Here is a 21,686-nt window from a genome sequence, read left to right as displayed (position 1 = left end):
TGAAAATGTGTGTACATGCCGCTGTACACCAATCGGAGTACTCCACTAAACCTCTTCACACCAGATTAATGGCTCATTCAGGTTTTCTGAAATCCGGTATGATGTTTGGTGTAAACGGACTCATTTTTATCATGACTGGTTGGTAAATATTAGATATAGTTGTCTCGGCTGAGTGTCGTTTTGATTGAATCCGTAGGTAGACGCCTGCAGCTAAATTGGTAAAGAATAAATATTCATCTTCAAGTTGGTTGATTGAACCCCAGCTTCTTTTGTCAGTGTGTTGAATTGTCCTTGAGCATGATCCTAACCCCCAGATTGTGAAAAGGTGTTTGTGTTCTTCAGTCTACTGGAATCAAAGAAGAGCACAACTAGATTTTATCAAAGTCAAAAAAAGCCTGGCACCGACCTGACCGGCAGAAAGTAGTTGGCATTTTCAAGCAATATGTCGGACTCATTAAAGGTTTCTAACAGAACTTTTGTCCTTGCCGCGTCTTTAAAAAGCCTGAGGAATGTTTTTTTTGTGTGTGTGGGTGTGTGATCAGTTTTTTTTAACTTCAAGAGCACCTCAAGTTTCCCTGGATGTATTTCTGGATAAAAGTGATTGAGCACTCAGCTTCTAAAGAAACTCGGCCCAAAACTGTAATCTGAGGAAATTTAACATGTGAAAATGTCATATAAATGCCACCAGACATCAGTTATGTAACAGTAATATTCAACGCCAAGTGAGTGGCAAGACTTTTTTAGGGTTTTCATCAGACTTAATTACTGCTGCATTACGATGCTCTACGATACTTTACACTGACGGACCTGTTTTGTGTGTGTGACCGTCTCGCAGGAGTTCATCCCCCACATGGCGAAGCAGTATGGCTTCCAGTACGAACTGGTCCAGTACAAGTGGCCTCGCTGGTTACACCAACAGACGGAGAAGCAGAGGATCATCTGGGGCTACAAGATCCTGTTCCTGGACGTGCTGTTTCCTCTCGCCGTCGACAAGATCCTGTTTGTGGACGCTGACCAGGTCAGATCACGTTATTCACCCTGCCTCTGTACAAATATTTTACATACTGTTTTAATGTGAGCTCGTGATGTAAAAGTAACAAGATGAAAATCTACAAGGTTAGGTTGGAGACCTCATCGGACAATAATAGCTTGAATTCACCCAAAACTAGCGCTGTCACTTTTTGAATTCCTATGGGCAAAAGATTTATCAAGAAAATAGAAATATTACTATTATAAAAGGATCCATCTGTGGTTTTTATCCTCCATCCTTTCCTTCAGATTGTGCGTACAGACCTGAAGGAGCTGCGTGACTTCGACCTCGAGGGAGCTCCGTACGGTTACACTCCATTCTGCGAGAGCCGGAGGGAGATGGACGGCTACCGCTTCTGGAAGTCCGGCTACTGGGCGAGCCACCTCGCCGGACGCAAATACCACATCAGGTACGAACACACACACACACTCCGGACTGTTGTAAGAGTCAAGTTGCTCACATGTCTACAGCACTTTGAACATCAATTACCCTCCAACACACTCACATACACAGAAAGGCTCTTACTTTCCTTTTCAATACATTTTTCATGCTTACATGCATTTTTCATGCGTGGCCGTCTGGCACCCCGCAGTGCGCTGTATGTCGTCGACCTGAAGAAGTTCAGGAAAATCGCAGCAGGAGATCGACTCAGAGGGCAGTACCAGGGGCTCAGCCAAGACCCCAACAGCCTCTCAAACCTCGACCAGGTCTGTGACTCAGTCTTCGCTATCAGATCCCACATGCATATTAAAATGTCAGCCACTGAGAGGACAAGGATGATTGTAGTTCTTTATAAATGTGAAATAGCTCACTTTACCACATTATTGTGGTGTTTAATGAAAATCAATGTTTGTTTCATGTGGGAAAAAGTCTAATTTCATCAGATTTTCTCCTCTGCTGATGATTTTACAACATATCATGACTTCAGCTCTCCAGTTACGTTCCATTAAGTTCTGTTAAAATCTCCTGTTCCAGCAATCATTGATCTTATTGTCCGTCTTCTCCCTTTTTTTTTTTCCCAGGATCTGCCCAACAACATGATCCACCAGGTGCCCATCAAGTCTCTGCCTCAGGAGTGGCTGTGGTGTGAGACCTGGTGTGACGACACCACCAAGAGGAGCGCCAAGACGATAGATCTGGTAACTACTTTTTGCCTGTGTGTCGACTGCAGGGATTGGATCAGGGCAAGAAAAAGAAATTAGTTTCACATGTCTGTCGCACCTTGTGGAGTTCAGCAGTGTAACGGAGGACTGATGGAGGTTTCTAAACACTGTAATGTCTCCTGTTAACCACTAGAGGGCAGACAGGCCAACTATGAAGTCTGAGTATGTGAAACAATTTCTTTTGGGATAAATTCAGTTATTAAAATCTCAAAAAATCAACAAACCCTTGTATTGAAAATCAATTCTTTAAGATTATACAGTGTTTTGGGTGAACAGAGATGGGTTTTATAATTGGAACAGTAGAGGAAGGGTTATAAAACATGGCAGAGGCAGAGAAGTAATCATTACTAGTCTATCATTTTTAAGCACAACAACATGTGAGTTTCACCACGAATAATGTGGTCTGATCAAAAAACAAACGCGTTTCCCTCAGGCTATCAATAAACTATGAGTGTCAGAGTCAGAGTGAGCATTGGTTCAGAGTACAGAGCATCGCATCATTATTTTATTATCTTCATAAGAATAGATGCAACTTATAACCCCTCGGCTACAATATTTATGAACATGAAAATTGAGTTTATGGCCTTCTCTGTCACCCAGTCGATCTACCAACCCTGCACGGACCGTATTTAAAAGTTCAGCTTCCATGTTCACACAAGAAAAAATATGGTTTCTCTAAACAGTTAGTAACAAATAAACAGCCATCTGTCCAGAGAAGCTTCTGTCTTGTTATTTTGCTCACTCTGAATTACTTGGTTGCAAAACGCACGATGATCTCATGACCACTCTGACAAGATGCAGCCTGTTCGTTTTACCAGTTGAGAGTTTACCAAACCAAGAAGTATCATTGTTTTTGAGAAGAAATGGCGTAAGGTTGATGGTTTTGTGTCTTTTGTGATCTCAGTGTAACAACCCCATGACGAAGGAGCCCAAGCTGCAGGCTGCGGTGAGGATCGTGGCCGAGTGGAGCGATTACGACCAGGAGATTAAACGTCTGCAGACGAGAGTCCATGAGAGGGTAAACCACAGCGCAAAGCAGCAAGACACAGCAGGTACTTAACACTCATGAAAAACATTTGCAAGTGAAATACTTACAAAACATTGTTTGAACGTGACGCATTTTTCATCCCCTCCTGTGTCAGATCCTCACACAGAGTTGTGATGATGATGATGATGATGATGCGGCGGTGGACTGGACTCTGTTTAAAGAGTCTGCTACAATGAAGAGGCTCCTCTCCTGCCTGGAGGGACTGCTGACAAGCCGACCACGAAGCAGTGCTAAACGGTTCAAACTGTTTTTGTCTTTGTTCTTTTTATAAGGTGTGACGGGGAGCTAAGGTGGTCAGGTTCAGGAGGTTTTTTCTGTACAACGTGCGTGCAAGTGGTGAGAATGTATTCTGTGAAGCAAAATCGTAAAATATAGATTCTATTTTTTTTCCTGTATAGTTTTCTTTCCTCCCCCCTGTATTAGATGTTACTTTGCACTGATTGGGATTCTGGTTCAGGCTGTGGTTGAAGAAAAAAGGGAGGAAAATAACCTTGGAAATCTCGCTGGAGGTTTATCAAGAGTGGATCAAACTATTTTAAAAGCCTGCTTTAAATTGGTAAAAGATACAGGTAGATATGTTTCTACTTCTGTTTTGCAGATTTCATATCATAGGTCTGGAAAATTGTGGATAATTCGCCCATTTTCAGACCTAAAAACTAATGCTGGGCTTTATGTTTGAAGTCAGTTTCGTGACTTTAATACATTTTTAATTGATGTGTCGGAATCTGAGATTTGTAATCAAACCTACGTACAATGCGGTGAACTGTGATCCTCTGTTACTATTCATCACGTCAGATTAAAAACTTGCATCTGTTGTTTGCTTTTCAGTGAAGTTTACAAGGAATTAGCGGGAGAGTTTTGCAAAACAATATTAGTTTTTTTTCCAATCCCCACGTTAGATTTTCGGAAAATGCCGAATGAGTCTGAAATTTAAGGTCACATCTACACACTGTACACTTGACTTCTTACAGTGGTTGATCCACTAGTCATATTTTTAAAGAATCATCTCAATCTATAAAAGTTAAGTGACCGACAATAAAAACACTTTAAGGGAATGTGAATGGAATTTAGAATTTGGTGCACGGATGTTTGGAATTTGACCCGAAAACAAAACGAAGAAAAATATCAGCAGGCTTGACTGAATCCCCAGTTTCTTGTGGAATATTACTGTCACTGTGACTCTCAGGGAAAGATGTTTGAAGCTTGTCCGGGTTGCAGCATAAAGTTCGACTCAGAGGGAGGGGGAGAGTTCGTGGTACTGTAAGGGAAGAGCAGCCATAACACGAGTCGGCTTAAAAAAAACATGTCATTTTCTGTTTCTTGGTAACACATCCATGGATTTGTCATCATCATCCTGTTTTGGCTGTCTGATATTTTTGTTAAATAAAAAAATCCCCAATAAAGAAGTGGTCCAGTGTGTTGTCACCACCTCCTGTGTGTTATCAGGGATTTGCCTACACGGTGTTTGTCTTACTTCTGCTGTTCCAGAAGACACAAGGTAAGATTCTGGATGTGCAGTTCATTTTGGGGGGGGGAAAAAAATGTCTAAGTTGGCTGTGGCTCAGTGGGGTAGAGCCAACGTCTTGTTATCAGAAGCTCGCTGGTTCCATTCCCCAGGCTGGAATGTCAAAGTGTCTGTGGGCAAGATGCTGAACCCAGAACTGCTCCTGATGTGCTGGTCAGCACCTCGCGTGGCAGCCACTGTCATCAGTTATGAATTAATGTAATTTGCTTTTGACAAAAGTGTCAGTTAAATGCTTAGAATATAAATACTCATATTTCCAGTCAGCTTTAACGATCATCTTACATTTACGGCAACTTACAGTAATTCATTCATACACTGATGGCGGTGGCTGCCATGCAAGGTGTGCTGACCAGCACATCAGGAGCAGTTTGGGGTTCAGTATCTTGCTCAAGCACACTTTGACATGTCGACCAGGGGATTCGGATCAGCGATCTCCTGATAACAAGATGCTTGCTGAGCCACAGCTGCCCACCATCCTCAACTGCAAACCCACTGAAGTGTTGAAATGCTAAAAAAAAAGAAATGAAAATTCAACAAAGTCAAGAAAAAAAAGTTTGGGCTGGAGATCTCTTGTGTAACATAATTTTTCCAAGTAGTTGTTTTTGTATTACTAATTCGAAGTAGTCAAGATTTTTTTTTTTTTGCACAATACTACTTTTTACTCACACTTAACAGATCCTGCATGGGTGTCTGTGGCTCAGAGCTAGAGCGTCTTGTTATCGGAAGGTTGCTGGTTCGGTTCCCCTGATCGGCATAATTAGGCAAGATACTGAAACCCAAAGTGGTCGGCACACCTTGCATGGCAGCCACCATCAGTGTATGAATTGCTGTAAGTCGCCCTAAATGTAATAATACCCCAGACGTAGTTATGATCAAGGGTGTTTTTTAAAATGCCAACTGCAACACAGCATTTTCATTCCAGTGAGTTAATTCACCTCGAGGGTGCGTGTTGACACAGAAAATCTTACTGGAAGGTTTCAGACTTTTATTGTGATCCATTTGAAAAAAGGTTTTACAAAAGGTAACATTCAATTTTTACACCAATTCTTTAAAAAAATCACTTAAAATAAGGTTTTGATACAACAAATTCAGTTAACTAAGTAATGGCTTTCTATAAACAATGTGAAAATAAGGTAATATACATGTAAATGAATGCTACAAACATGGGGACAAACTGAGGAAGGGATTACATTAATTAAAATTAAAAATTAAAAAAAAACAATGATTGTTTTCCTTTTAACTCGAGTGACATCTGGCCAGAATTACCAACAGAGCAGTTATTGCAAAACTCATCCCACATCATCTGGTATCCAACTGGAATGTTCGATGACAAAAACACCCTCGAGGGCTCACTGATTTCTTGCATCCCGGTTTTTTTTTTCTTCACATGGCACGACGATCGCTGCGTTGTTTTTTTCCCCTCCTGTGGCCATGTGCAGCTGACGATGACGATGAAGAGCCCTGCAGGATTTCAGAGGTAACCACTCCACACTTTGACTTTTTTTTTTTTTTTTTTTTTTCCCCGATCACCATCATGTGGCTTCGATTTAAGTCGACACTCGGATTGGCAGAGAGACACAGAAAAAATGAAATAATACAATGTGAATTTACGAAGAAAATATGCGACAAAAAAAAAAAAACAAGAACGAAAATTAACGTTGTGACGTGGACAAGCACGGCGGACGGCGTGCTCGTGAGGATAGATGAAACATTCTGTTCAGACTGACCAGATGCTGGAAGAAGTTGCCCTTTTTTTTTTTTTTTTAAAAGAGCGGCTTGCATCTACTTTTTTTTCCCCGTCGAGACTAAAAACACCAACGCAAGATCAGTTAACAGTGGCACTGTCGCCCTACTCTGACCACCAGCTGAACCTCCGGCTCGGCTTGAAGCAGCACAGCATGACGTCGGCCTCGTAGTCCGGCTGGATGTCAGTGATCGGGGCGACAGCTGCTGTGGATTTAATAAAAAGGAACAGTTTGACATTTTGGGGGGGAATGCTTATTTTCTTTCTTGACACCGCCTCGGTCTCACCCAATTCTCAGCAAGAAAGCGAATGAACGTTTTTTCCAAAATTGATGAACTCTCCCTTTAAAAACTAAAAGCGTCAGTCGGGGCGTGGATGCAGTGCTGCTTCAAACGGACTGCTTGGTTTTGTCAGAACTCTCCAGAGACAAAAAAAAAAAAAATTCAATCATACCAGAGAGGTTCGCGACTTCCTTCACTCCTCCTACTCATCATCATCATCATCATCATCATCATCATCTCAATTTCACAAACACATTTATCTCCGTTACATCTGCAAAGCTTAAAAAAACATGCACCTCCAGCATTTTATACAAGAGTATGATACAAAATAAGGCATTTCATTGTGTCGAGTATTCATGTCACATGTTGAGTGTTAATACGTGTTTTCTTGTCTGTATGTGTGTGTGTGTGTGTGTGTGTGTGTGTGTGTGTGTCTGTGTCTGTGTTTACGCGTGTACATAGCAACCACATTTTAATGTTATTCTTTTTGCCCGCCTATAAAAAGACTGCAAAAAACAAACATAAAGTCATGTTAACTCTTACTTAAAATATATATATTTGTCATATATATTTACGTATATATTCATATGTAAAAAACAAACAAAAAAAAAAAAGGTAAGAGGGAAAAGAGAAAAGCCCAAGAGGTCCCTGTGATAGGCCAGTTCTCAAAAAACCACCTCACCCCGTTCACCCCCTCATTCCATGACCTCTCCGGGCGCAACAGTGACCAGCTGTAAAGGGATCTCCTGATTGCCTACGAGGTCGTGGGTGGCGGTCTGGAGGATGAGCGTGGTTCCGTCGGTGGTGATGACGGCGTCGGTGGTGGGCGGAGACGTGGAGGGAGCGCCTTTTTTATTCTGGTGAGTCTTTATGTGCTTGGCCAGGTGGTCGCTCCGCATGAACCTCTTGGAGCACTCCGTGCACACGAACTTCTTCTCTCCTGTGAGCAAAAAAATCAAACACAAACATCAGACTGAGGGAGCGGATAAAACCTTCGCTGGTTAAAACACACTGTTTAACAGTTAACCAGATGGACCGGGTGACTTAGTTTAACTCTGGTGTTGACATACAGTTAGTGTTTGCCTTCCTGTCGTGAGAAGACGTTTAAAACTGGTTCACAGTGAAAGGTTATTTGACAACGTGCATTAAATGTTCCCATTTAGTCTTAAAGTGTCCAAAATGACCAGAGACGAATATTTTTTACATTCTAAAGGATGAAAAAAAGCCTTTTTAACAAATCCTGCAATAACAAAATTTGACTGCAGGGGTCAGAGATCGAACAATCAACCTTCTGACTGATGTACGAGCGCTCTACCGTCTGGGTCACAACTACACACGTGCTTCAGAGGCGTCACGCCTACATACATGTATTTCTTCAGCTTGTGCTTTTTGCTCCATGAGACCTGGTTTTGACTAACAAAAGCTTTAACTCTGTCTTAATTAACAATAATGTACAATCCCTCTCTCATTAAGACGTCCTGGAAGCTTCTTGTCAGCAGCAGAGTCTGTACAGTTCTATACTCCACTACTACTACATTTTATATGAAACATTAAATGTGTTAAAACTATACCACCAATCGCCTACCGGTGAAACATGACTTTGGAGAAATGCCTTCACACTAATCGGCTGTCGTCTCTCTTTTAATCTATAAATGAACAGATTGTTGATGATGTAACGGCATTTTAGCTGCACTCAGACAGAATATCACACAGTTTTCAACCAGAAATGGATGTTTACAGCCCGGTCGGTGCTCGCCGGGAGTCAGTAAGTGAATTTCATGAAGACAAACAGCAGCGGCACATAAATGGATAATGGATGGGAGGTGGAGTTTTTGGTAAAACTTCTGTAAAGTGTAAACTGTAAAGCTTCACCGACAGATCTTAGTCAGAGGACATTTTCAAAGACGAATTGAAGGAACCCTCAAGAAAAACGTTATTCTATGTCTATGTGAGAAGTCTTTAAATTAAAGGCTTTATTCACCATTTAGGAACCGCTTTTTAGGTTTAAGCTGTAATTGATGTTTAGAATACTCTGAAAATGCATGATAAATACGGTGTAATTCATTATTTAGACAGGCTGGAACTTGTGTTTATAAACCTTTACAACTGCTTTAGAAATATTTATAAGGCATTTCATTGTTTTTAACAGTGAAATAACTATTAACTGAAGTTTAATTAGCAACAAATTCACATTTTATTAAAGACGCTTGCTGCAGATAGATCTTGAAACAACCGTCTCTTAGATTCACAGCAGTGGTGGGCGGATATGGGATTGTGGGACTCTTGAATAATAAAAAAAAATAAATCAATCTCAATATATTGCTGCAGGCACGGCCCTGAAGCTAGTTGCTGTGAAGTATCCAGACAATCCACAGATGATGAGGTGAACAGTTTTCACCGGAGATGCTTTACACAAAAACACCGTCTCTGTGTAAGTGTTCACAACAGTGAGGGAATGCTACGAGTAGGTGAGGAAACGTGAAGAGAAAATGATGAAAGGCGCTGAAATAACGAGCTGGAAAACAATAAATTATTACACTATGATAACATTAGCACTTTATCCTGTTTTTCTAGAGTCATCTCTGCGCCGTGGCACAACCAAAGCACCCAGGTTCAGTTCTTTCACGACACAATCACTCATGTCTTCACAGGTCATTCATCCACTGATCCTTACATCTACAGTCATTCAAGACCAAATACTATGTGGAGCGACAACAATGGAGTAGTTTGTCTGAGGGTGTAACATTTAAATCAGAGCAGTAAGTGCTTTTCTTTTCTCCGCTGCAAGTTGCTTCACACCTCTCATCACAGAGCCGTGTGTCATCAAAAGGAACAGCATGGACAGCTTGAGATACAAATCTACTCGGGACATGAAAATATTCCGGTACACTGTTAACGTATTAGCTGCAAAGTCTAAAAACAGGAACATCTCGCAAGAATCCCGCAATGTTTTATAAAAGAATTGTGGACAAAAAAGCGTTAACACCACATGTACAATCCCTGTTTTGCTGTCACTCCTTGAATGAATGCATTCACCACTTTTAACTTGCTACAGACATCATAACTGTCTTCATTTAACAGCTGATAACAGAGACGGACTCGGTTGAGCGTCGTCTCACCTGTGTGTGTCCTCCTGTGTCTCTGCAGCTCGTCGCTCCTGGTGAACCTCTTCCCGCAGAACATCCAGTTGCAGACGAATGGCCTCTCTCCGCTGTGCCAGCGCAGGTGAGCTCGGAGATGAGACGTTTTCCCGTAAACCTTCCCGCAGCCGGCGATGTGGCAGATATGCTGCTTCTTCTTCCCCATGCCAGAGCCTCTGTGAAATGACAGGAAATTGCAATGTGAGTGAAAACACAAACACTGCGGGCGATGAAAAAAGGCAAAAATAAGAAAACTAAAATGATTTCACATCACTAAATACACCGATACTGATCCGTGATGTGCGTGTGCTCACCTTCCACCGGACTCTTTGCAGTTGGGGCAGGTGCAGGCTACTCTGCGGAGCCTCTTGCCCTCCCCGCTCGGCGTCTCCATGTCCTCGTCGCCTATCTGAACACGCAGGTTGTTCAGGTCGTTGGGATTCAGTGTTGAGTCTCCGCTCATTTGCCATTCCTCAGAGTCTGGCTCCTCCTTTATCTGGATACCTGGACCACAGAAGAAGAAGCAGATTTAGGACCTTTTCAAGATATTTGACACTACATATTAAAAAGTGTAAGAGTATGTAGAGTATGTGCGGGTTTCCCATACCAGCTGGACTGTTTGCATCGTCCCCTTGTGTGTACTGAATTCCAGATTGTGTTACAGAGTTCACTGTGACTGTCTGGAGGTTGGGCAGGCTGACCTGGCCCGTCTGACCCAGAGGGAGGGTCTGAACCGGGGCTAAGGTGAGCTGCTGGGCCTGCCCCTGCCCCTGGGGCAGCTGGAGCCCCTGGAGCGACTGGACACCCTGAACCTACAGAGACAGATGGGACACGTTTTAATAATCTAGCATCTTTCACAGCGTGTAAACACAACATGCCACGCTTCTCGTAGGTTACCTGGAAGGTCTGCCATTGGATCTGTCCAGTAGCGGTGACAGTTTGGGCCTGGATGAGGAAGGTCCCCGGGTTGACCAGCTGCACACTCTGTAGAGTCTGACCTGCTGCATTCATGTCCTGGCCCTGAGCCACCTGGGCTACCTGGGCCTGAGTGTCCCCAGACAGCTGCAGGATGGGCTGCGAGATAGTGGTGGCGTTGGAGGATGAGACCTGCAGACGAAGGGAACGGCACAATAAATTACAATTACAGAATAAAGCTGAGACAGAAGCATTCTTGTCGCGTTTCTATGTAGGAGGTTGTGGTTCAATAGCAGAATGGATAATTAGCCTCATTCGTGCTAATGATAAATTGCAAGTTAGAACATTTCTTACAAGTCAAGAATGTATTTGTGGTCGATGACAGTCAGAGTCAGGAGCTCCGAACGCTTGAGAACTGATTGCACAACAGCGTCGTATTCTTAAGTATTCACAATCTGACTGTAGATTTAACCGATCGACATGCCTGCACATGAATGCACCATTCGAAGCACTTTCAATTGCAGTTTTAAAGTAAATATGCAAAGTTTAACTCAAATCAGATTCAGGTTGGCCAGAGACATTCAGGGAAATGTGGGTTTCATGTCGCATCACAATAACAGCAGATCACATGAAGAATGAGTGCTTTATTGTGGCCTGAAGCAGCAGTTCATGTCCTTCCTGGCTTGTGGCCCATGAAAAAGAACCCACGTCTATTTAATACCCTGCATCATATTGCGCTGGCAATCTTCTGACATTTCTAAATACCCGACGTTCCAAGAAAAACTAAAATGACACTTTTCTGACACCTGTAATTATGATCAGACATTTGATGCCAACTTTCAGTCATGAACACTTTTCAATAAGCTGTGCGACAGACACATTTTGGCCAGTACCAAGGAAGTATCGTGGTTCAATACCTACCTATTTACCTTTTGTGTTACAGAAACATACTTTTTCCCTCTTACAGCTTAAATTCTTGTTACCCATCAGATTTATCTGGGGACCGTTTTAGACCCCAGGCTGGAAAAAGTTCCCTTATAGCATACAAGTTAACACACATACACATGACATGGTGTTTAAAACAAACTCTAACCTGGATTTGCTGAAGGTGGTTGTGGGAGTTGTAGTTCGCCGAGGATGAGGGGTCAGACACGCCTGCAGACACGGCGGTTGCCTGGGTCAGAACCCCGGTGCCGTCGATGGTCTCGGGGAGATGGGAGACGTTGGAGGAGGAAGTGGTGGTTGGCACGTAGAGTTCTTGGTTGCCGCTGCCGTCGCTAACCGTCACCAGCGACTGTTTGGCACCGGCGTCCTGTCCCTGACTCTCCAGCGTCTGACCGCTCATGATGAGCTGACCTTCGGCTGTTACCCCTGTTGCGATGGGGACTGTCTGCGCTCCTGTCAGGCCCTAGAGACTCCAGATCCAAACTGTTTATGGGGACGAACGTTATGTTGCCAGGTAGCCCTACTGTGCTGGTGTATGACCCCCCACCCAGCGGGACGCCTTGGATTGACTGTACATGGCCCGCCTGCGTCAGGAGGTCAGTGGTCGTTGTGGTGGCACAGCTGATTCCGATGCTACCGTGGCTGCCATCTTGGAGAAGCTGGATCTGCCCCGTGCCATCATCCAACCCCTGTGTTGAGAACCCAAGTGTCCCGTCTGCATTTTGGATTTGGGGGATGACCTGGAAGACGGAGCGATAGCTTTGAGCACGATCATCACCTGAACACAACGCCTACTGTATCTTAAACCGGCTTCTGTTTCTTTTTACCTGATACTGAATGCCTGACACTCCGTTGGCTCCAACGTCATTACCAGATGCTGTAACGTAAATGGGCTGGCTGGGGAGACTCCCAAGCGGTAACACGTACTGCCCGTTGGACGTGACAATTCCCGAGTTTGGAATGTGAACGACTCCGTGATCTTCCTTCCCAGTTGAGACGGGGGTTAAAACCTCCCATCGGTCTGAACCTGTCAGCTGAATGGCAGACATATCTGTTGTCTGGGGGGAGTAAAATGAACAGATTAACAAGGAACAGATCACATTTCACCAAGAGGATTCGTCTCAGCCTCAGGTTGGATCTCAGGAGACCAGGCTGGCTTTTGTAAGGGAACCATCTACGAATTAAATGACTGCGTTGAACCACCAAAGACAGACTAAATCATAGTCTGTGGGGGGGGGGTCATGTGGGATTTGTACTGAAGCAGAGGATGGACGATAAAAAAAAAAAAAGAAGGAAAAAAAAAAAACAGCCAGAAGCTAGATGCAACCACCAACACACAGGGTGAAGATAACAGGCTCACAACCGGTCGAGAGCAGGGTGTGGGGGATGGGTGGCTATTACAACACAATTGAACGCTCCTGTTTTGATTATGGACGCTTTCCAGAGAACAATATCACACCCCGGCATCCTCCCAACCCAAGGCAACACCGGCTATCTTCCAGCGAGCCGACCCAAGTGACTGACTTCAGTGTCCTACCCACTATGGGCGGGTTTTACAGGGGTAAAGTGGGTGGCCGTTATTGAGGGGAACACAGGAAGTGTACGGCTTTCACCCCATGCCATCAAAATTTTAAAACGTGTGAACTTCATGCTCTCAAAAACACAACCAGCAATCGAAAGCGAGCGAGAAAGACGGGCTAGAAAATGTCGGATACCTGTGTTTCCGCTGCGCCGCCGGGTTGCAGAAACTCGCTTTGACTGCTGTCCACGTCCGCGGACGCCATTTCTCCTTGTTTCAGAGGCTGCTCTGGCGCTAGCAGGGAGAGAGGGGGAAACTCAGCAAAACTCTGTAATCTTCAACTCCTGTCTGCCAGAAAAGCCCGCAAAGCATCCCCACTCTCCAGTCCAAAAGGAGCTGACTGCGAAATTCAACTTTGCAGCGGAGATTCTGTGGCAATTTGGGCCCAGATTGACTGTTTACTTTGTCAACTCCGTGGCTAGGCAGCTAGCTGTGTTAGCTAACCATATCTAGCTAGTTAGCAGTGGAGCAAAAGATAAAAAGACGCAGCTTGCTTCGCTGTAGGTTACACAAACTCACCGATTAGTTGGACGCTTCGATGCGCTAAATGTTTACGTACCAGTCATAGCGTGAATGGTAGTAACCGGGAGGATTATCTGATCAACTAAACTCCAAACATGATTATTTTATCAAAGGCGGGCTAGTGTTGATCGGTGAATTCGGGTCGATTTTTTTCTATTTTGATTGACGGTGCGGGAAACACAAAAAGGTGGGACTAACAAGCTTGACCGTCGAATTTGCATCACATTACAGGACGTCCCGCCCTTCTTCTCTAAGCCGATTGGCTGAGCGGGGGGTTCGCTCGACGTCAGTGGCTAACACAGACGTCAATCACTTTTTATAGTACGTGTGTTTCCTGTTTGTTGTTGAAGGAGACGAGAGACGGTATGCAGTTGTTGAGTTCTCCACAGGGATACTCGGAAAACAGTGGCGTTTGTGTCGAAGTTACGCATCTTATTTAACCGTTTAAACGTCAAAGAAAGTTACATATATTCGAAATCTTGGTTTGTACAGAAACACGACGTTAAAATCAGCAGGAGTTTTGGGCTCTCTGCCATTGCAGCATTTAACAAACTACCTCACTTAGTGTGTGGCCTGCTTTAAAGGGCCAATATGCAGTTTTGGAGAAAAAACTCGAACTCTCAATTTTGTTATATACAATATTAATGATGTAATAATACAAACTCAATTTATTTTTTCACATATATTGAATAAACATGCTGCTCTCAGAGGGAAAATAAGGTCCCCGGTACACTGTGTGACGCAAGAAAAGGTGGCAGGGTCCGCCACATACAAAGTAAAACAGTGTGAAATTGTATTGTCCTTTAAGGCCAGTTTGTTTATTCACTTATGAAAATGAAGAGAGTTGGTTTAGGCATAAACAGCTCTTTCTCCTCTGATCAAAATCTCTTCCCAAAAACAAGGTAATACATCTTGTAAGGAGATTCTTGCTATCGTCTTTAAATGTGTGCAACCGAGTTAATAACTGTGTTCCTATATTGAACTGGCTGTAGAAACATATCTCTCTCTGGGACAATAATGTCCAAGTATACAAAAGTTGTAATAATGTGCTTTCTTTCTGAGTTGGTTACTAATCCCTTACTGTAGGTGGCCTCCATCACAAAGCCTTGCAAGCTAAATAGCCATACGTTAACTTGTAGCTTGTATAATAGTTTATTTATTGTCCCGATTGTTACGTACATAGCTAAAAGATATTTGTAAGTTCTCATATGGGAATATTTTAATTCACCAGACGAAAAATCAACATGTTTCAGCAGATAAAATAATTTAATGTTTGCATTTGTTGAGTAGTTTTTGTTGATAGATTAAGAATACTGTATCACATCACACTTAAACAAACATATTTTTGGAATCTTAAAAACTGGCTTTATGACTTGTGCACGGATAATTTTAAGGTGTTGGAAGGAGCCTCAAGTTCCCACGCTGAATATGTGGAGAACTCAGATGATGGAAACTGTTGCATGGGAGAAAATGTTGGGGAGATTAAACAGTGAAAATTACATGACAAACGAACAGTGGGACAGTTTTCGTAAATATATCTATATATATGTCTATGCCTGTTCTTTTTGTTTGTTGCTTTTTTTTCATTTTCGTTACCTCCATTCTGTCTGTTTTACTTGTTCGTATGTATGGTTGTATGTTTCATGTTTATAATTTATGGAAAATAATTTTTTTTTTAAACTTTAAAGAAAAAAAAAAAGAATATTGTTCCACAACAAGGCAGGCACAACAGATGTTCTTGCCATCATACTACTTTACGAGTCATAAAAATCAATAAGTTCAAATATACATTTTTTTGTGTGCACTTTAGGGACTTGATTCAAAATTGAGGTTGAAACAAAGTAGATAAAGCAAAGTGAAAATATGAAATAATCAACACAACTGTTTACAATTTGTAATAGCTTGAATATAGGACCATGTCAAGTCATTGTAATAAAGCACTGAACAAGCCTATTATATCAGTGTCACAGACGAGTTTAGAAGAGTGAAAAGTAGAAACACACAAAGCAACATGTTTGTCTCTTTTATTGATACATGCATATTGATGAAGATGACATTTATTGTATTTTTGCTCCATTAGGTTCACAGGGTTCTTTTTTATCGTAGTCCAGAATTTGGCAAGAGGTTTAGTGAGGGGATCTGTTTTGTACTGAAAATATACACATCCACACCGTGGAGGCAGCGAGGAGAGGTGAAGCAGACTGTACAGCTCAGCAGATCCACAGGGCATAGTTCATAATGTGAAAAGTCTGTTGTTTTTTTGTGTTTACCAGCCCAAACTAAGTCAATAAAAGCAGTGTGTACCACATTCAGGCACCGTCAGGGAGGCCTGCTTTGCTCATAAAATAATATTATCCTCCTCAGAATACAGCACAGTCCTGGCCTGAAGCAAAACAAAGTGTGAAGGCTTTCATAATTTCTCTTACGTTTGAACACAGCGCCACTCAAGCGTTTTTAGACACTGCATATTTGAGCAATATTGAATAAATCCCGGGTATTATGTGTTTATTCTGAGTGGCGTCCAAAAATTACAGAACTGCAATTACAGAAAAGGCATAAAAGAACTGAGGAAATAAGAACTCATTAAATTACTGCTGATTAACTTGTAACACATGCTGTTCATCACTCGCACTCATTGCAGCATGTTTACATGTGTTAAGAGATGCTTTACAGATTAAGCACACCTGCCAGTAATGAAGCACTAATTAAGGCGGGACATTATAATGTGAAAAAAGTGAAATTCAAATAAGCAAACTCAAATTTCTGCAGGACTCACACAGGATGAGTCAGACATTACAGAGAGGCGCAAACCACTGCAGTTTCATCACATTCAAACCTTAAATGACTTCTATGAACACGCAGGCGGGATGTTAAAACCCCAAATAAAAAATAGAATGAAGAGGGGGCCGTTTGGTGAAATTCTAATACGATGTTTCTAAATTAAACTGCTACATCAGCATCACATGGCATCAGCATCACATGGAAAATAATGTGCAGATTGTTCTCCGGCAATTTCCAGTAAAATCAGAATTTATTATTATTTCTCAGTTCAATTATAATTTTTCTTCCTTGAAAGCATGAAAGGAAGAACACAGGGTTTTCAAAAGTGTCTGACTGGTTGAGTGGTGCAAATTACAATTTGCTTAAAATATTACAGGAATGTGTGCTACTGTTGTATGGAAACATTATTATATAGAATCATTCAAACAGATTCTGGTCCTCTGAATTCAAGAGAGAAGTATGAAAACCAGCAGACAGTGAAGCTCTTTGAGGCCAAGCTAAGCTGTATTGTGAGTTCTTCCTTTTGGTGGCTGTGTGGTCTCATGGTTTCTTTTTAGGTGCGTTGGGTGTGTTGAATTTGAAAAAGATAATGTCTCCATCCTCCACGATGTAGTTCCTGCCCTGTTGCCTGTATTTCCCAGCAGCCTGTGAAGGAGGGAGAGGAGATTTAAGGATATTTCCCAGAGTGTCAACGTAGTTGCTGGCAGAGATTCAACACTGTATACTGACTAATTATATGCTTGAACTGGCACAAACACACACCTTGGCTGCATTTTCGCTGCCCTCCTCTTTGAAGTCAGCGTACTTCATCACCTCTGCCATGATGAAGCCTTTCTCAAAGTCGGTGTGGATCTTTCCTGCAGCTTGAGGAGCCTTGCTACCTTTCTGTTGGAGCAAAAAGAACAGAAAAATTTAACAACATAACTAATAATAAAACATTACACTGCCACCTTGTAGAACTTTATAAAACACTAAAACAATATTCTGAGCCAATGACATGATTGAAAAGAAAAGAAAATATACTGCATCTCAGTTTCACTGATTTTGAAAGCAACTTTAATGAATGAAACCTTTTACTGCGGCCCCTTAGGACAAAATGTGAAAGAGTAAAAAAACATAAAAATTCAAAGAATGTACTGTGAATAAGTAAAAAAAAAAAAAAAAAAAAAGGGAGAGAAATGCACTTCAAACTCAAATATCAAAACACATGAAGCCTTTAATGCACAAAAAATTCCGGTCTTGTTCCAGACTTCTGTATTCCCACCCACATCTCAGATGTTTCAGCAAGCTGAGAGAATTTAAATCCAGAAATGCTGCAAACACTTTGCAAAATACTGAGAGCTCAAAAGTGCTCTTCGAAATCCCAAAATACAAATTTGGGCACACTTCTCAGACGTGTAACTCTGTGTGATTATGATTCAGTGTGAACAGGTGGGTTAGTAGTCTGTGACAGAAAAACCTCTTTGGGATCCATCATCAGTTAATGCTCCAGAACACAAGGTGATAAAAAAAAAAACTTGTCATAATCACAGCACTTACCCTAATGGTCCATGCTCGCACCTCATCTGGTCCTGCAGTAAAGAAGTATTCCAGCTGCAGTGCTGCATAGCCGGTCTTTATTATTTTTGTCAGAACACTGGAAACACACAGAGAAGCCATGATGGAGCAGTTCCAAGAAGCAGTTCATGATATTCATGCAACATGTTGTGTTAATGTCCCACCTCTGTGTCTTGTTTTCCTCGCAGTACTTAGCCCTCTCCTCCTCGTCCATGTCAAACAACTTAGCCTCGACACATCCACTCACAGGAATCACCATAGCGCCGGGGTCGTGAGCGTCTACCCACTCCTTGATTTTTGCCAACCTGAGAAAAAACAGGCAGCAGGGTTAATTATTCTGAAAGTGTGAAAGCAGCTACATACTTAAATCAAAGATGTATGGGACAAGCACATACACTACAAGCAAGCTTACCACTTGTTCTTTTTTCTGATGTAATCTTTCTCTGAGAGATTAACCAGGTAGATCATGGGCTTGGACGTCAGGAACAGGTATTTGTTCAACACCTCAATCTGTGGAGAAAATTTTAAACTTTAAAAAACATGTTCTCAGTGCACTGAAATTCTGCGGTGAAACACTGCTGATAAGATAATAGGCATGTTGATTCAGAGAGTCCAATTATAGCACTCTGTCAATCAGAAAAATAAATGGAAGCCACAGAAAAATCTAAATTACACTAATCGCTGAGTTTTATGTGAATTTCAGATTGGAGCATTAGAAGAAAAATACTGAAAATGGCAGAAAATTGGTTTTATTTTAGCCTAATTAGTAAAAAGGCTAAAAACAAGACAAAAACTGACACTTGATTCAGACAACCAAGATTTATATAAAGACAGAAACTATTAATTCACTACACAGAAACTAAATTGCATCGTTCAACTGATCCATACAGCAGCCCTGTAATGCATTTGTCTGGAAATATTACAACAAACACTTCCAGACATACCGTCCTAACACACAAACATACATCATTACCTCTTTGTCGTTCCAGTCGCCGTAAAATCGAACGTGTTTCTTCTCATCCTCGATCCAGTTCTTTACTTTCAACATGATGTCCTGAAGCAAGAAGCGGCAGGTTACATCATGTATAAAATCAAGTAGCCCCCAAAATAATGACACCAAAATAAAAAAAAGGGAACAGCTGCATAGCACATAAACCAAAACACTTACATATTCGGGTTTGAGTTTTTTGTCGCCTCCTCTGACAGCGGTTTTCTCCAGTTTGTCAAGGATTGGAGCAAGCATTTCCTCGTCCTTTAGTCGCAGCTCCTCGTGGATGATCTCAATGTCCCTCACAGGGTCAACGTTACCCTCCACGTGGATGATATCTTCATCATCAAATGCACCTAAAAGACACAAGCAGCGATAGATGTAGGCACCATGTTACATATATGTACACATTTTGAAATCAGAGGGCTTTCTATTGATATTACAGGTTTTATTCCTTAACCCTGTAACAGTTCAGTCAATAGTATGTATGCAGGTCTGTAATTTTCTTTATTTTGTTCCTTTGACATATTTGTTAAGCCTTATAACACATTCTGACTCAGGTGTATCAAATGTGTTAGAAGGTCTTAATACCGAATTTCTAGGAAGTGTTTAGCCAGATCATTTCAATGGCCGTACAGATCTGCACCAAAAATGATTTTGTTTCGGTAATGATACCTCTTTTACTCTTTACATTGATGATAAATGTTTTTCTACCAACCCACTTTCTCATTCAAGTCCTCAGAATGAAAAAGAAAAAGCCAGCTAAATAAAAGCAGCCACATTAGAATTTTAGCTTGAATAAAAATAATCTCAAATTTGCAAAGCTGTGTTTAAGCCTGAGTAAACTAATCTTAAGGCGTAGTTCCCTTTCAAGAAGTGTAGTAAGGGTTCTTAACTTGCCTTCCAAACACCTGTCCACTACTCAGTTGTTACTACAAGGCAGCTGCGACCAGTAGAAATGACAACTCACGAGTCATGTGGAAGATGCCATCGCAGGCACTGATGTGGGAGAGGAAGGCATTTCCAAGTCCTTGTCCCGAGTGAGCTCCTTTTACCAGACCAGCAATGTCCACCACATTTAGAAAGGCTGGGACCTTACTAAAGAGAGGAGACAGGATTCAGTGAGACAGAACTCCATGGATCGTTGCCAAGTTGAACAGGTTGTCAGGAGACAAAACACACCTGGCTGGTTTGTGGTATTGGCAGAGGAAATCAAAGCGCTCATCTGGGACAGGCACCCTGCTCTCATTTGGGTCGATCGTGCAGAAGGGGAAGTTCTCTGCAGCAGCCTGACTTTTGGTCAGCACATTGAAAAAGGTGGATTTCCTGCAGTGGACAGAGTCAGGAACATGTCAACAACAGTGCAATAACTAAGCCTTAATCATGACTCAAAATGTGCGTTCATTAACTCACAGAACATTGCTTTGCCAAAACACATAACATGCACATACCCGACATTAGGTAATCCCACAATTCCAATTTTCAGAGAGGTCCCAAATCGTCCAATCAATGGAGGCTGCTTCGGGGCTTCTGTCTTTTTGGGGGGCATCTGCGAGAGTTACAAGTTGGTTACACCATAATGCCATATCAGATGTTTTCACCAAAGCCAGGCTTAATTGTACAACACCTATGCTAGAAGTTGAGTCTGGTTATTCTTACTAAATAGCTCCATCCCACTGCGCTAGCTCCACAGAAAACGTGTCAGGCAGCTCCAGTCATATGCTCATTCAAACACAGCATGCTAACGCTAGCTAGTGCTTAACTGTAACCACTCCTAGCTACCTGTTAGCCACAATATCTGACCGAACAGACACTACAGTCTGCTTTTTCCTGTCATAACAAGTAACCCGAAAGCTGCTTAGCTGATAAACCTCCCATTTAAGTACCTTTATGTCGTTTAAAGCCCAAAGTCTACGTGGTGTTCGCTCCTCTGATATGCGCTCACACCAGCCGCTCCGGTGGAAAGACAAGTTGGAGAGCAAACCGGAAGTGTTTTGACGTGAGGCGCCTGTGATTGGTCGGAGTTAGATCTAAAAACGGCACGTCAGCGGTATGACTGACAAACGGCAATAAATTCAGGTTTTATTTAATATTTTTTTGTTGTTTTAATCATTTGTTGTATTATAAGGTTTAACTTTGTTTTTTTTAGTGTTGTTTTGAAAAAAGTTGACTTAACTTTACTGCCTGGCTCCGTGGTGAATCCCAGCTAGAGGTCGCCCTTTTGCAGGATGCGTTCAGGGACATTCGAACAACCAAGACATATACTTCGTGGTAAAAAATAGTGTTCAAATGTACTATTTCATAACTGAAGTGTATTCTTGACTATGGAAATAGCTGATAACAGTCACCTATTCATTGAATCACAAGGAAACCATTGATCACGGAACTGCGATATGGATGCTGAAATGTCATTTCTCATCTAGATTAATTTACAAATGGAGATTTTTAGTGTAATCTTGAATTAAGAC

General features: G+C 42.0%; 2 protein-coding genes and 1 pseudogene across 3 annotated transcripts in view; 1 reads left to right on the top strand and 2 right to left on the bottom strand.

The window, feature by feature from the left end:
• The window catches only part of uggt1 (UDP-glucose glycoprotein glucosyltransferase 1), a 30,864-nt gene extending 26,220 nt beyond the window's left edge, over nucleotides 1-4,644 (top strand). For both annotated transcript variants that reach the window (XM_030443747.1, XM_030443746.1), the window contains 6 exons: nucleotides 836-1,018; nucleotides 1,279-1,439; nucleotides 1,623-1,737; nucleotides 2,053-2,169; nucleotides 3,098-3,245; nucleotides 3,336-4,644. In XM_030443747.1, the coding sequence (XP_030299607.1) occupies nucleotides 836-1,018; nucleotides 1,279-1,439; nucleotides 1,623-1,737; nucleotides 2,053-2,169; nucleotides 3,098-3,245; nucleotides 3,336-3,355 (744 nt within the window). In that variant the 3' untranslated portion in view covers nucleotides 3,356-4,644. The remainder of the gene's footprint in view (nucleotides 1-835; nucleotides 1,019-1,278; nucleotides 1,440-1,622; nucleotides 1,738-2,052; nucleotides 2,170-3,097; nucleotides 3,246-3,335) is intronic.
• Nucleotides 4,645-5,736: 1,092 nt separating this feature from the next.
• LOC115597639 (transcription factor Sp3-like) lies at nucleotides 5,737-14,087 on the bottom strand (annotated as a pseudogene).
• Nucleotides 14,088-15,899: 1,812 nt separating this feature from the next.
• Nucleotides 15,900-21,236, bottom strand: LOC115597645 (obg-like ATPase 1). The gene is made up of 11 exons (XM_030443790.1): nucleotides 21,105-21,236; nucleotides 20,670-20,767; nucleotides 20,401-20,544; nucleotides 20,189-20,316; nucleotides 19,399-19,574; nucleotides 19,204-19,284; nucleotides 18,643-18,740; nucleotides 18,395-18,535; nucleotides 18,213-18,309; nucleotides 17,436-17,558; nucleotides 15,900-17,318 (listed from the first exon to the last, which is right to left on the bottom strand). The coding sequence occupies exons 2-11, from the start codon at nucleotides 20,765-20,767 to the stop codon at nucleotides 17,214-17,216; spliced, it is 1,191 nt and encodes a 396-aa protein (XP_030299650.1). The 5' UTR covers nucleotides 21,105-21,236; the 3' UTR covers nucleotides 15,900-17,213.
• Nucleotides 21,237-21,686: the final 450 nt, after the last annotated feature.

Source organism: Sparus aurata, chromosome 16 (assembly GCF_900880675.1).
Source record: "Sparus aurata chromosome 16, fSpaAur1.1, whole genome shotgun sequence".
In the NCBI taxonomy this organism is placed as follows: Eukaryota; Metazoa; Chordata; class Actinopteri; order Spariformes; family Sparidae; genus Sparus; species Sparus aurata.
This window is presented reverse-complemented; position numbering and strand designations above follow the sequence as displayed.

Bases quoted from the DNA above. Each gene is read 5' to 3' on its own strand.
- LOC115597645 (XM_030443790.1), bottom strand. From the start codon at position 20,767: ATGCCCCCCAAAAAGACAGAAGCCCCGAAGCAGCCTCCATTGATTGGA. The intron at 20,317-20,400 runs GTGTGTTTTGTC...TCCTCTCTTTAG, and splicing joins CAATACCACAAACCAGCCAG to TAAGGTCCCAGCCTTTCTAA. The intron at 19,285-19,398 runs GTAAGTGTTTTG...TTCTTGCTTCAG, and splicing joins AAAAACTCAAACCCGAATAT to GACATCATGTTGAAAGTAAA.